General features: G+C 40.9%; 1 protein-coding gene across 1 annotated transcript in view; it reads left to right on the forward strand.

The window, feature by feature from the left end:
* The window catches only part of LOC118931520 (dynein axonemal heavy chain 9-like), a 215,598-nt gene that overhangs the window by 177,287 nt on the left and 26,046 nt on the right, over positions 1-12,265 (forward strand). The window contains 2 exon segments of the mRNA XM_057499467.1: positions 4,906-5,067; positions 8,348-8,544. Coding sequence (XP_057355450.1) covers positions 4,906-5,067; positions 8,348-8,544 — 359 coding nt within the window.

Below are 12,265 nucleotides of genomic sequence, written 5' to 3' on the forward strand. Positions count from 1 at the left end.
TTCATGGTGATAGGAATAGTCTGCAGAACTGGGACGAGTGACGGCTGGAAGGACTTCCTTTCTTGTTGGTTTGTGGCCCTCCTCTCCTGGGAGAACAGCGGCCTCTAGTGGCTTGTGCTGCGCAGCTGCGCGCAGACAGGGTTTCTGCTTCCTGCCCGGCTGCTATGGAGTTAATCTCCGCTGTTCCTGTGGGCGTGGCCTGGCTCGGGCAGCTACTCCAAAATGGTGGAGTTGCGTTGGAGCAGGAGCTGCTGGGAGGCTATTTATCTCCGTAAGGGGCCTTCCTGCTCCCTGCAGCCCAGGGGTTAAGGTGCCCAGAGATCCCAGATTCCCTACCTCTGGATTAAGTGACCCACCCTGCCCCTTTAAGACTTCCAAAAAGCACCCGCGAAAACAAAACAACGACCACAAAAAAAAAACAAGAAAAAAATTTTTTTAATTAAAAAAAAAAAGGTGGTCGTTCGTTTTTCTTTATTCTCCGGTGCCAGCCTCAGGCCTCTGCTCACCGGTCTTTCTGCCCTGTTTCCCTAGTATTGGGGTCCCTGTCCCTTTAAGACTTCCAAAAAGCGCTCGCCAAAACAAAGCAGCAAAAAAGCAAAAAAAAAAAAAATGGTTGCGCGCTTTTCTTATGTCCTCTGTCGCCCAGCCTCCAGTGCCTGCTCACTGTTCTTGCTGCCCTGTTTTCCCAGTATCCAGGGCCCTGCACTCTGGCCCGGATGGCTGGGGCTGGGTGTTCGGCAGCCCTGGGCTCCGTCTCCCTCCCGCTCTGCCTGCTCTTCTCCCGCCGGGAGCTGGGGGGAGGGGCGCTCGGCTCCCGCGGGGCCGTGGCTTGTATCTTACCCCCTTCGTGAGGCGCTGGGTTCTCTCAGGTGTGGATGTGGTCTGGATATTGTCCTGTGTCCTCTGGTCTTTATTCTAGGAAGGGTTGTCTTTGTTATATTTTCATAGATATATGTTGTTTTGGGAGGAGATTTCCGCTGCTCTACTCACGCCGCCATCTTCCGCCCCTCTCCCCTATGCAAGCATTTTATACATTGTATTATTATTATCATTTACTTCATAATATTTCTTAATTTCCCCTATATTTCTTTAATCTATGGGATACTATGAAATATAGTGCTTTATTTTCCAAAATATAGAGATTTTTCTAGTTATTTTTCTCTTATTGATGCCTGCCTAGCTTAGTTCTACTGTTGTCAGAAAATATGCTCAATATAATTTTATTCCTTTGAAGTTTGTTGAGTTTGGCTTTATGTCCCAAGATATAAACAATGTGCACTTTTTAAAATAATGCATTTTGCATGTGTTGGGTGTAGTTTTATCAATAGGTCAGTTAGGTCAAACTTGTAAATCATGTTGTCTAAATTGTCTATATCCTTACTGATATTTTTTTGTCTGATTATTGTGTTCATTTCTAAGAAGGGTATGTTAATATCTCATTGTAACTATAGACATGTCAATTTCTCCTTTTATTTCTGACATATTTATATATTTTGGAATGTTGTTAGATGCACACAAATTTAGAATGAGTATATCTTCCTATGGACTGACCCTTTCCTTCTTATTGAATGTACTTCTTTATTTCTAAAAATGGTCCTTACTTTAAAGTCAACTTTCTATGGTATTAGTATGGCTACTCCATACTAATTTTTTAGTCAAACCAGTCTTACTAATTCTTTTAGTCAATATTTTCATGCTATATTATTTTGGAACTTCTTATCCCACATTTTCCTATTTAAGGATATCTCTATAGGCAGCATACAGATGGACTTCAAAAAAATATTTTAAAAAAATTTAATGATTTTAAAAAATATCAGTGTCTTCTAATTAAAATGTTTTTAATGCATTTATATTTGATGTTATTTTATATAATAATATATTTAGGCTACTTTATACTATTTGTTTTCAAGATGTCCTATTTATTCTGTTTTCTTCCTTCTCATATTCTATCAAACTAATTTAAATTTACAAAATTCTTTTTATTTTCTCCCTTTTTTAGCATGCTGTTCATTCTTTTGTAATTCACCTAATGGTTACCAAATGCATCATTTTATCCTCTTTTCTTTTATGTTAACACTTGTATCAACTGTCATACAATGTAAGGATCTTAGAAAAATTTACCTCCCTCCAATTTTTGTGCTATTGTTATTTCTTTTAATTCAGTTTATATTGAAAACCCACAATACACTAATACTTTTGTCCTAGTAAGTCTATGTTTATTTAGATTTACCCACATATTACTTTTCTCATTGCTCTTTATTCCTGTTGAATATTTGTTTTTCCTTTTGCAATCATTTTTATTCTGCCTGGAGAACACATTTAGTATTTAGTTTATATCTGCTAGACAAGAATCTCTAAGTTTTTATTTGACTAAAAAATATTGATTTATCATTTTTGGAAGAATTTTGGGAGGAGGTTTAGAATTCTAGGTTGGCAGCTATTTTTGCTCTACACATTGAAGGTGTTATTTCATTGTTTTCTGGTTTCCATCTTTTCAGTAGATAATCTCTAAGTCTTATTGTTCCTTTGAAGTACACATATTTATTTTTTCACTTGCCTGATTTTGAGATTTACTCTTTGTCTTTGATTTTTCAAAACTTTCACTTTTATGCCTAAGATGACTAAGGCATTATTTTTTGTATTTATCCTGCTTAGTGTTTGTAGCACTTTTGAATCTAGTTCAGTGTTCAGTTTTAGAGATGATACAGCCAGTGCGTCCTCAAATATTGCTTCTGCTTCTCTCTCTTTTTCTGGTTTTCCAGCACATTTTGAGACCTTTTCACTCTGTCCTATGTCCTTTACGCTCTTTTCTTTTTTTAAAATTTTTTCTCATTGCCACTCAATCTGAATATTTTATGGTAATCTCTCTTCCCATTCACTAATTCTTTTTTCAGCTGTGTCTGTTCTGCTGTTAGCCCTATTTGAAATATTCTTACTTTCATTTACTGTAACCTTGGGGTAATTTTTAATTTGAGACTTTGCATTTGATTAATTTTTAAAGTTCCAGTTTTCTGAAATTCTTTACCTTATCATCTAATTTGTAGTCATATTCACCATAGTTAAAGTCTGTGTCTGATTATTCCAAGACCTAGATCTCCTGTGGGTCAGTTTTTCTTTGGTTTTGGTCCTATTTCCTGTTATTCCCAGTAATTTTTGCTTGATTGCCAGACATTGTGAGGTTTTAAATGTGCAGATAATTTGAGGGTTGAGATGGCATTATTTTCCTTCATAGATTGTATACTTCTGTTTCTGGCAAGCAGCTACCAGGGATTGAGAAGATTGAAGCTGAGCATGAGTTTCTGTAAGGATTGAATGATCTGTGTTCACTCATACCCCTAGTGTGTAACCCTTGGAGGCGGTCCCTTGGGGTTGTAGCTCTGACCCCTTCTTGGTAATCACTGAACTCCAGTTTTTATCCTCCCTTCTCCATGAGATGAGAAAACTCTGCTCAGTGTCTTGATCTCTCACTTGTATCTGTCTTCTCAGTTTCTGAAACTGTAAGCTACTGCTCATGATTTGGCAAATGTCTGAAGAGAAAAAATGGTGTCAAAGTTTGGGTTCATTTTTCTTCCTCCTCTTCTCTCTGGTATCTTAGCCCCAACTGCCTTGGTTACTTTCTAATGCCTCTAAAATGATTAAGCTTTAAAATAAATTTCCTGTTTTCTGTAGTTGACCTCAGTGGGTTGGTGAGATCAGCTACTCTGCCATTGCCAAAAGCAGAAATCCTGATGGAGGTTCTTGCTATGTTACGGTAATTGAAGGTTTCAATATCAACCCGTTCATTCTTTCAGCAAGCATTCGTTGAGAATCTAGCATATGTTGGGCACCATGCTAGGTACTAGTAATACAATGATAAAAATAAATAACATCCAAATTATGTCTTTCAATTTCCCTGTCCTTTGAGACACTCACCAGGACCTGGAAGATGGAGACCTGTGTGAGTAAAAATAATTTTAGGAACTAATAGCTCTTCTGTAATAGAGATTTATACATAAATCGTTATGTGGGGTGCATCAGAGGGAATGCTGTTGGGCAGGAAAGGTGATGTCATGCACGACTTCAACAAAGACATATCAGTTAAGCTAGAAATTGAAATGTGAGCATAACAAGCAAAGCAAAAGGCATGAAGGTACAGAAAGTGTGCAGGGTTATTACTGTCAGTAATGAGGAACAACCAAATGGCCACTTTCCCTCTAAAACAAGAATGAGGGCAATGAAGGCAAACAGGTATAGATGACTTTGAAGTTACTGGATTTGTTGAGGTTGCCAAAGGGCTAATCTTGGAGGTCTCCATTTGTCAGTGAAAGAGAAGGCTGAGACATTAGCTAATAGCAACAGAGGAAGGTGACAGAAAAATTCAAAAAGAATAGCAAATATCTGGAACAACCCCTGTGGTATATAGGAAGGAGAACCTACTAGAGATGAATAAATAGATTGCTGATCTGCAAAAGTTAACTATATTCATTTCCTCACTTGGTCATCAATTTTTCATAAGCGATTGTCACCAGGACTCATTTTCAAAGTGACACTCGTAGAATTGAAATACAGCAGAGAAGCCACCTTTCCCCCCATTATTGTGGTGATTCAGAATGTAGTGGTTAAAATTCCAGATTCTCACTTCAGGCACACCTGGTTTCAAAACCTTGTGGTTTTGAACTAAAGCCTTTTACTGCATGCCTTGGGCATGCTTCCTGTCTTTCTGAATCCCAATCTCCACATTATACAAAATGGATATAATAAAAATTACTCTGTAGGGTCATCATGATGGGTAAGTGAGCTTTGTCTGGTGAAACATCCAGTCCAGGACCTTTCACATAACTGGCTTCAATAAATTGTAACTGTTGCAGTTTTAAATTGTTGTTCATGGTTTTGTTTGTTTTGTTTTGTTGTCTATTCTCCTTAAAGGGCATTCTCTTTTCCTCAGTGGAATGTGTAAAATCCACACAGGACCTAGTAAAGCTCTGTGTGTATGAATCAAATTGGGTTTATCGGGATAAGATGGTGGAAGAGAAGGACTTTAATCTTTTTGATAAAATCCAGACAGAAGTGGTCAAGAAAATTTTTGATGTGAGTATTGCCTTGCGAATTTTTCTTTACAGTTAATCATGTAACTGTGCTGTTGATCCCCCAAATGATAACATTTAGCTCATAAATGGGAAAAAAAATCAGAGATTAGATAAGGAAAGAAAATCTATCATTACTTTGCCAAGGTGAAAAATGTTGAGGCAAGAAGAGACCCAAGTTAATCGTGGAATTTCAGCGGAAGGAAGATATCTTCAGATCCAAGTATTCATCCTCTACTAACTCCTCTGAGCAGCATTTCCCAGGATGGTCATCCCAGTTGATATGCCAGCCTCCCTGGAGATGCACAGCCTTTCCCAGAGCAACCATTTTGGAACTGCTAATGTCTGAACATATGGACCAGTTTTGAAATTTGGAACCTTTGGAACAATTTTAAAGACTAGAAATTGATCCTAAGAATGATCTGAAGTGTATTTCCCTGTCCGTCCATCCTAGGTCTACATGACAAGCCTTCAGATATTTGAAGACCATTTATCTTCTCTTTCCTGGGTCTCCTCTCCTCCAGGCCAAATAGCCTCTGTTCTCTTAGCCACTTCTGATGTGGCTTGTTTACCAGCCTGGAGAAGTTCGACATCATCTTGATTAGTCTCCTCTCTGTTCTCCTTTCTGAAATCATGGCACCCAACTTTCATAACACAACCCAGTTGGAGTCTGACCGAAAAAGCAGGGATCATGATTCCTCTCTTCTTATATACTGCAGCTTTGTTATACTGCTTCCCAAAATGTGTCCTGCTGGAGACTTGTAGTATGATGTACTCATTGGAAAGAAGGTATCTGTAATGAAATAAATTGAGAAAGTACTTCATATTAATCCCTTTCTTGGAAATCCACAGTGCAGTCAGCACAGTAAAGCCCTGAAAATCTTGAATAACCCTGATTCATTTATCCTTTCCCACATGTATTGGGCCCTAAAATTCTTTTCCCTTCATAAAACCTATTAATAGTTTGCAGAATGAATGGTCCATAGAATATGCCTTGGGAAGCACTGATACATTAACACAGCCTAAGATCATATTTATATTTCTTAGTGTCAAGATTACCCCACAACTAACACAGAGCCTTCTGTTGAGAAAAGCCCCATACTTTTCACACATACTGCTTTACTGCCCCCTCTTGAATTTAGAAATAATCAAATCTTGTATTTAAATGTACCACATTGCACCTATGCTCACCTTGCTAGATTTAGCTCCATATTTTTCCCTGATAAGATCCTGGGTCTACCTCTGAAAACATTACAGTCCATCCAACCTATATGACAGCCTTTTGAATGTTTTGACAGCATATTAAGTAGTTTATCTCTGTCTGCCCTTTACTAATCCAAACAGCCTGAATTCCTCCACTTTCCCATCCTTTTCATATGGCCTGATGTTAAGTACTGCCACGTCTTAAATGCCCTTCTTTGAGCATGGTAGAATTTGCCAGTTTATGTATCCATTGTTAGCTCTGCAAAAGAGCTTTGAGTATCTTCTGGTCTGAGCTAGTTCTTTGAAGAAACAACACTCAGTCTTTGAAACAGAAGTCCTTATGTGGGTCTGTATGCTAAGGCCACATCCTTTTGATCACAGACCCAGATATAATGAATACTGGCATTACCTTTCCACAACATTTCAAATGCCAGCCTCGAGCACTTTTGGCTGCACCAAATCTTGGTCTTGGTGTTAAAGAAAAGTTGCCAAATTTCCACCAAGGAGGTGATACCATCCTGTTTCTGCCATAAAAGCTTGAAATTCTTTAATTCATGGCCCTTGTGCAATTAATAAATTTTTGATTCACTATGTGGCTGGGTTTCTCTCCCTTTTACACAGCCTGGTTCTGGTCATAAAATCAGAGGTCTATTGTTTTGTCAGGTCTTTGCAGACCAGGACTTTCAGGCCTGCCCTTCAGTGGCCCCTCTGCTGGATTGTTAATGTAAACTGCCTGCCATCAGGACCGATTCCCAGGATATTAGCCCATTTTCAAACTGGACAAATGTATTCCCACATCACTTTCCTACATGTTTTTCTAATGCCAAGAATGCTCCCCTGCATTGCATTAAATCTTTTCCAAACATCTGGATGCTTATCGTTACTGTCTGGCAAAGCCAGAATAGTTTAAGGGTTTTCTGTGGTCCTGAAACCACTTTCAAAGTGTACATAACTGTTTGATAATTCAACTCTTTTCACTTCTTTCTTCTTCTAACCAGGCAGCAGCCCTGGCTTCTCTGTAGATGTCAGTGTATCCTCACTTTCCCTCCATTAGGTTTGGTGCATCTTGTCTCTTGGGCTTCCAGGGTGAACCCTACAGTGACTTGTGCCCAGGATCATGGCCCTGCTGGTGAATAGCATGCTGATTACATTTTCCTGGGTGGCTCTCCCAGTCATAGATTTTGGAGAAGAGAATGGCAGGTGGAGACAACTGCTTGAACTGATTCCTACTTATGCATTAGAAAACCTGTTCTTTCTCACACTTAATTCCTCTACATCCTTTCTTTTGAAGTAGCAGGCATTTGGGTTTTGATAAGTGATTCCTTTCTGAAAAATTTTAAAAGTTACCTCTTCAATACTTAGAGGGTAGATTGGTGGAGATGTAAACTCCCTGTCTTTAAGTTTATTGAATTGTACTGGGTATTTATTAAACCTGGTGAGGTTTATCCTGTGAGCAAGAACTGACACACAATCCCAAATCTTTGGGAAAGTTTTTATAGTAGGGGGTTCTATTATAAATGTTTTATGAGATTATCAATGTCCCCATTAAACAAACCAGTCACCTAAGAATGGCTCTTGGTGCATTTTTCAGAAACCAAGCTCTCTAAGCTGAGCCTATGAAGTTGGGGTTGGTAGCCTATAGTGTGCAATCTCACAGGAAGCAGGAAAGGGTGTTTTACAACACTGCTCTGGATTGGAGAGCAAGACCTGTTGGATAGGATGTGGGGGAGATGAGGCCACTAGACCATGGACTCCTTCACCCAGCACTGCTGAGGTCCCCTGCTTAGGGACATCCATCCACGTGTCCCCATCCACTCCTCTGCTCAGACCCAGGCTCTTACTGTGCATATAGGAAAGCTACTCCCACCTCCCATTTCACATCCTCAGCCTGCAAGGAATGGCAGACATCATCCGTGACTTCATGGGGCTTGGAAACGAGTAGAGCTTCCACCCTAGAAGGGATTCTCAAGAAAACGACGCATTCAGGGAGTGTTCAGAGAGGAAAAGTGAATGAGGTGTGTCTGCTCTGTGGGGGCTGAGAGTCAATAAGAAGGGTGCTTGTGCTTGTGTCTCTTCTCCAGGGTATAGAAGGGACTGTGGAGCAGACATGAAGCCAGAACATGTATTGCCATTTTGAAAATGGCACTGGTGAGTCCAAGTACCTACCGGTACAGTCGTGGGAACTTCTGACCCAGACTTTGGTGGAAGCCCTGGAGAACCACAAGGAAGTCCACACAGTGATGGACCTGGTGCTCTTTGAGGATGCCGTGCGCCATGTGTAAGTGTGCTTCTCTCCTGCCTTCCTTCAGCTGCCTCCTCTTCCCAGTGTCGGGCCTCATTTGGGCATTAGAGGCCACTGATAAAACCAGGAAAGCTGCAATGACTCCTGCCATGAAGGTCAAGGTGGCAGTTGGTCAGAGCAGCAGCTGCGGCTTTGGTCCCCCACCCTTGTGGGCAGCATGGTGCTGAAGTCAGGCACAACTGGGTTTATGTCCTTGTCTGCCGTTGACAGACCCCAGGCATGATTACAGTGACACTAAAGAAAATTTGAAAATCATAAAAGAGGCACAAGAACAGCTCAGAACTTGCATCCCCACCCCCTACTAGTCTAAGAGCCAATTTTAATGAAATTAAAGGTTTCTGCTTAAGTACTCACACATTACAAAAAATCAAATATCCTTTTAGGTGTCACTGCTGTCAAATGAATCACTCAGAGTAATCACCAAGCCTCCCAGATAATTTATTCTCATACCAATGCTATCCCTGTACTGCTCTTTACATCCCCCAGTCTGGGTCATATTTACCATCCCTCCCTGCCTTCCAAAATCTTTCCACCCTGCCCCCCACCCCCGGTACTCACTCTTTAGCAGCAAAATCTACTTGAACTTGTCTGAACTTTCTATCTCTGAGGCATTCTAAGTGAAACTGATGACCTCTGAGTTGAGGAAAGCTGCTTTTTCTTCCCCGTTCTATGTACCCCAGGGTCTAGAGAGAGGGACACCCTCCTCCCCAACCCCACGCCAATGGCATGTTTAAACCATTTCCCCTTTTATCCTCTGCAAAGCCCAGTTCTTTTGAAGCTCAATTAACTGAACTTTCATTCTCATTATTCCTCTTGTTAACTGTCACCCGCTAACATCCAGTTACTCCCTATCATCTACAAACTGCCCCAGAGGTTGGACCATCTTCTTCCTTCCACCTGCCTTTCTACATTCCTGCCTTTGTCTGTCACCTGGTCTTTCCTTTCACAGGCCTTCTTAGCTCCAGTGATCCTTTCTTCCACCCCATCTTCAGCTGCCCCCTCACGGGCTCCTACCCAGAACTTCTATCACCAATAATGAGCCCACTGCCACATCTCATCTTCAGACATCTCACTGTCTGGCTTGTACCTCCTACCCATCCACTCATCTGCTCTAGTTTCCATTCCAGCTACTCTTTTTTTCCCATTTTATTAAGGTATAATTGACATATAGCATTGTATACGTTTAAGGTGTTGAACATAATGTACATGTATATTGCAAAATTATTACCATGATAAAATCAGTTAACATCCATCACCTCACAGTTACAATTTTTTCCTTGTGATGAGAATTTTTAAGATCCACTTTTAGTGACTTTCAAATACACTCTACAGCATTGTTAACTATAGTCCCCGTGCTATACATGACCTCCCCAGCACTTACATATCTTATACTGGAAGTTTGTACCTTTCGACCTCCTTCTCCTAATCCCCCCACTCCCCATCTCTGGCAACCACAAATCTGTTCTCTGTTCCTGTGAGTTTGTTATCTTTAGATTCCACATACAAGTAAGATCATATAGGATTTGTCTTTCTCTGCCTGACATACTCCACTTAGCATGATGCCTTCAATGTCCATTCATGTGATTGCAAATAAAAATATTCCAGCTATTTTTTGTTGGTTGCTTGGTACAGGCATATTCATAGCTACTTTATTCAAAATAGTCAACACTGACTCAGCCCAGGTGTCCATCAACAGAACAAAGTATTTTAATGGAATACCACTCAGCAATTAAAAATAACAATGCGATTTATACAAAAATATACTAAGCCATAGAAGTCTTACGCAAAAAGGACACACTGTGTGATTCTAGTCAGATGAAATTTGAGGACAGGCAAAACTAGGGAGCAAAATTCAGAACAGTGTAGGTGGGGAATGACTGGGAAGGAAACTGAGGGAACTTCCTGAGGGGATAGTGTTCTCTGTCTAGATAGGGGTTCAGGCTATGCAAGCACATACATGTGTCAAAACTCAGAACTGGCACATTTGAGGTTTGTGCATTTCATTATATATAACTATCTCTTCAATAAAAGAACAGGAAGTCAGTGCTGAAGTCTAGTTAATGATGTGCATGCTGAAATGTTTAGAGATGAAGAATACTGAGGTCTGCAATAAGTGCATCAAAGATAAGACAGATTGATGAATGAAGAGTGTGATGGATATTCCAGCTATTCTTAAACTTCAAGACTTCATTTCTGGAGGCAGCTACTTTCTCAAACTGCCTACCATGTCTTTACTTTCCTCAGTCACCATAGACCCATCATCCTGGTTCAAGCTCCCCTAACCTTCCTGTCATTGCATCCATATGGCAAAATCCCGCTCTAATGAAACCCCACTGTCTTTACATCCCATACCTGCCCCGGAGCACCTGACGATTACTAAAGAAACACGATCATCGTGTTGACTGGAGTTGCTTCAGATTTGCAGCCACAAATATCAAACGGGCTGTCAACTTTGTTGGAAACCCTCCTCCACTACCCTGGGCAGTTTGCTCTCTTCCCCTCCCTGTGATGACTGAATGACACATTTTTCTTCTCAAGTGTCTAACACTCCTCCCCCTCTCTTCATTCCTGGTTAATGAGCACATCTCCTATTTCACTGAGATAGTGAAAGCAACCAGAAGTGAATTCTGTCATCTCCCTGCTATCAAATCTAACAGCCTATCTGCATTCCACCTGCAAAGTTGCTACCAAAGGCCAATCCCTCCACGTGTGCACCAGATCCCATCTCTTTCCCCTTATCCATGACTTTGCTCCTTCTTGCAATTACCCCTTCTCTCTCCCCCTTTCCTATTTTCTTTTCCCCCCTCTTCCCTCTTACTCCACCATCATTAATTCATTGGTTTTTGGATCTTATCCATCAATATATAAACATATTGTGTTATCATTTACCAAAAAAACAACAAATCTATTCCTGGACTCCTATAGCCTTTCCATCTCCTACCTCCATTTCTCTGCTTCTGTTCACAACAAAACTCATCAAAAGGGTTGTCTATACCTGTCATATTTTCTCACTTCTCATTGTCCATTTCTTACCACTTGAATAAAAGAGCTCTCATCAAAGTCACCACAGTTCCAGCTCTTGCTAAAGTCAGTTGTCAGTTCTGGGTCCTTGCCATGTATTACTTCACCACCCTGCTGCACTTGTCATGATTAATTCCTTTATTTGCCTACGTCCATTCATCGATCCATCCACCCAACACATACCTGCTCAGTGCATGGTGTTAGTGTGAGCATGGGCATCTCTGTGTTACTCACTTCTGGAGCCGCAATACCCAGGACAGTATCTGGAGCATAGCAGGTCCTCCTCAATATAAATCGTTAGCATGTCATATATGAGATAAATGATGGAGAGAAAAACAGAGAGGAAAGGGGGAGTGATCGCAAGTTTAAAAAGGGTGGTTCTGGAGGCCTCCCTGGGATGGCAGCATTTAATAGGACATGTAAGAGCTGCACTTACCATAGAATCATCATGGGCCTGCAGCGTCATGCTTTGCATACACTGATTCATTTAGTTCCCACAGAAAAAGTGAAGAAAGCAAGGTGTGCTATTCTCCCTGTATCATAAATGTGGATACTGATGCCCAGAGAGAGGAGGGAAGTTGCCTAATGTTACACACCCCAGACACAGGCAAGCCGAAGCTCACGCTCAGGCACGCGACCATCACCCTACGACGCTCCCCATATGCTTTCCTGTCCC

The sequence above is a fragment of the Manis pentadactyla genome, chromosome 4, assembly GCF_030020395.1.
Source record: "Manis pentadactyla isolate mManPen7 chromosome 4, mManPen7.hap1, whole genome shotgun sequence".
Lineage (NCBI taxonomy): Eukaryota > Metazoa > Chordata > Mammalia > Pholidota > Manidae > Manis > Manis pentadactyla.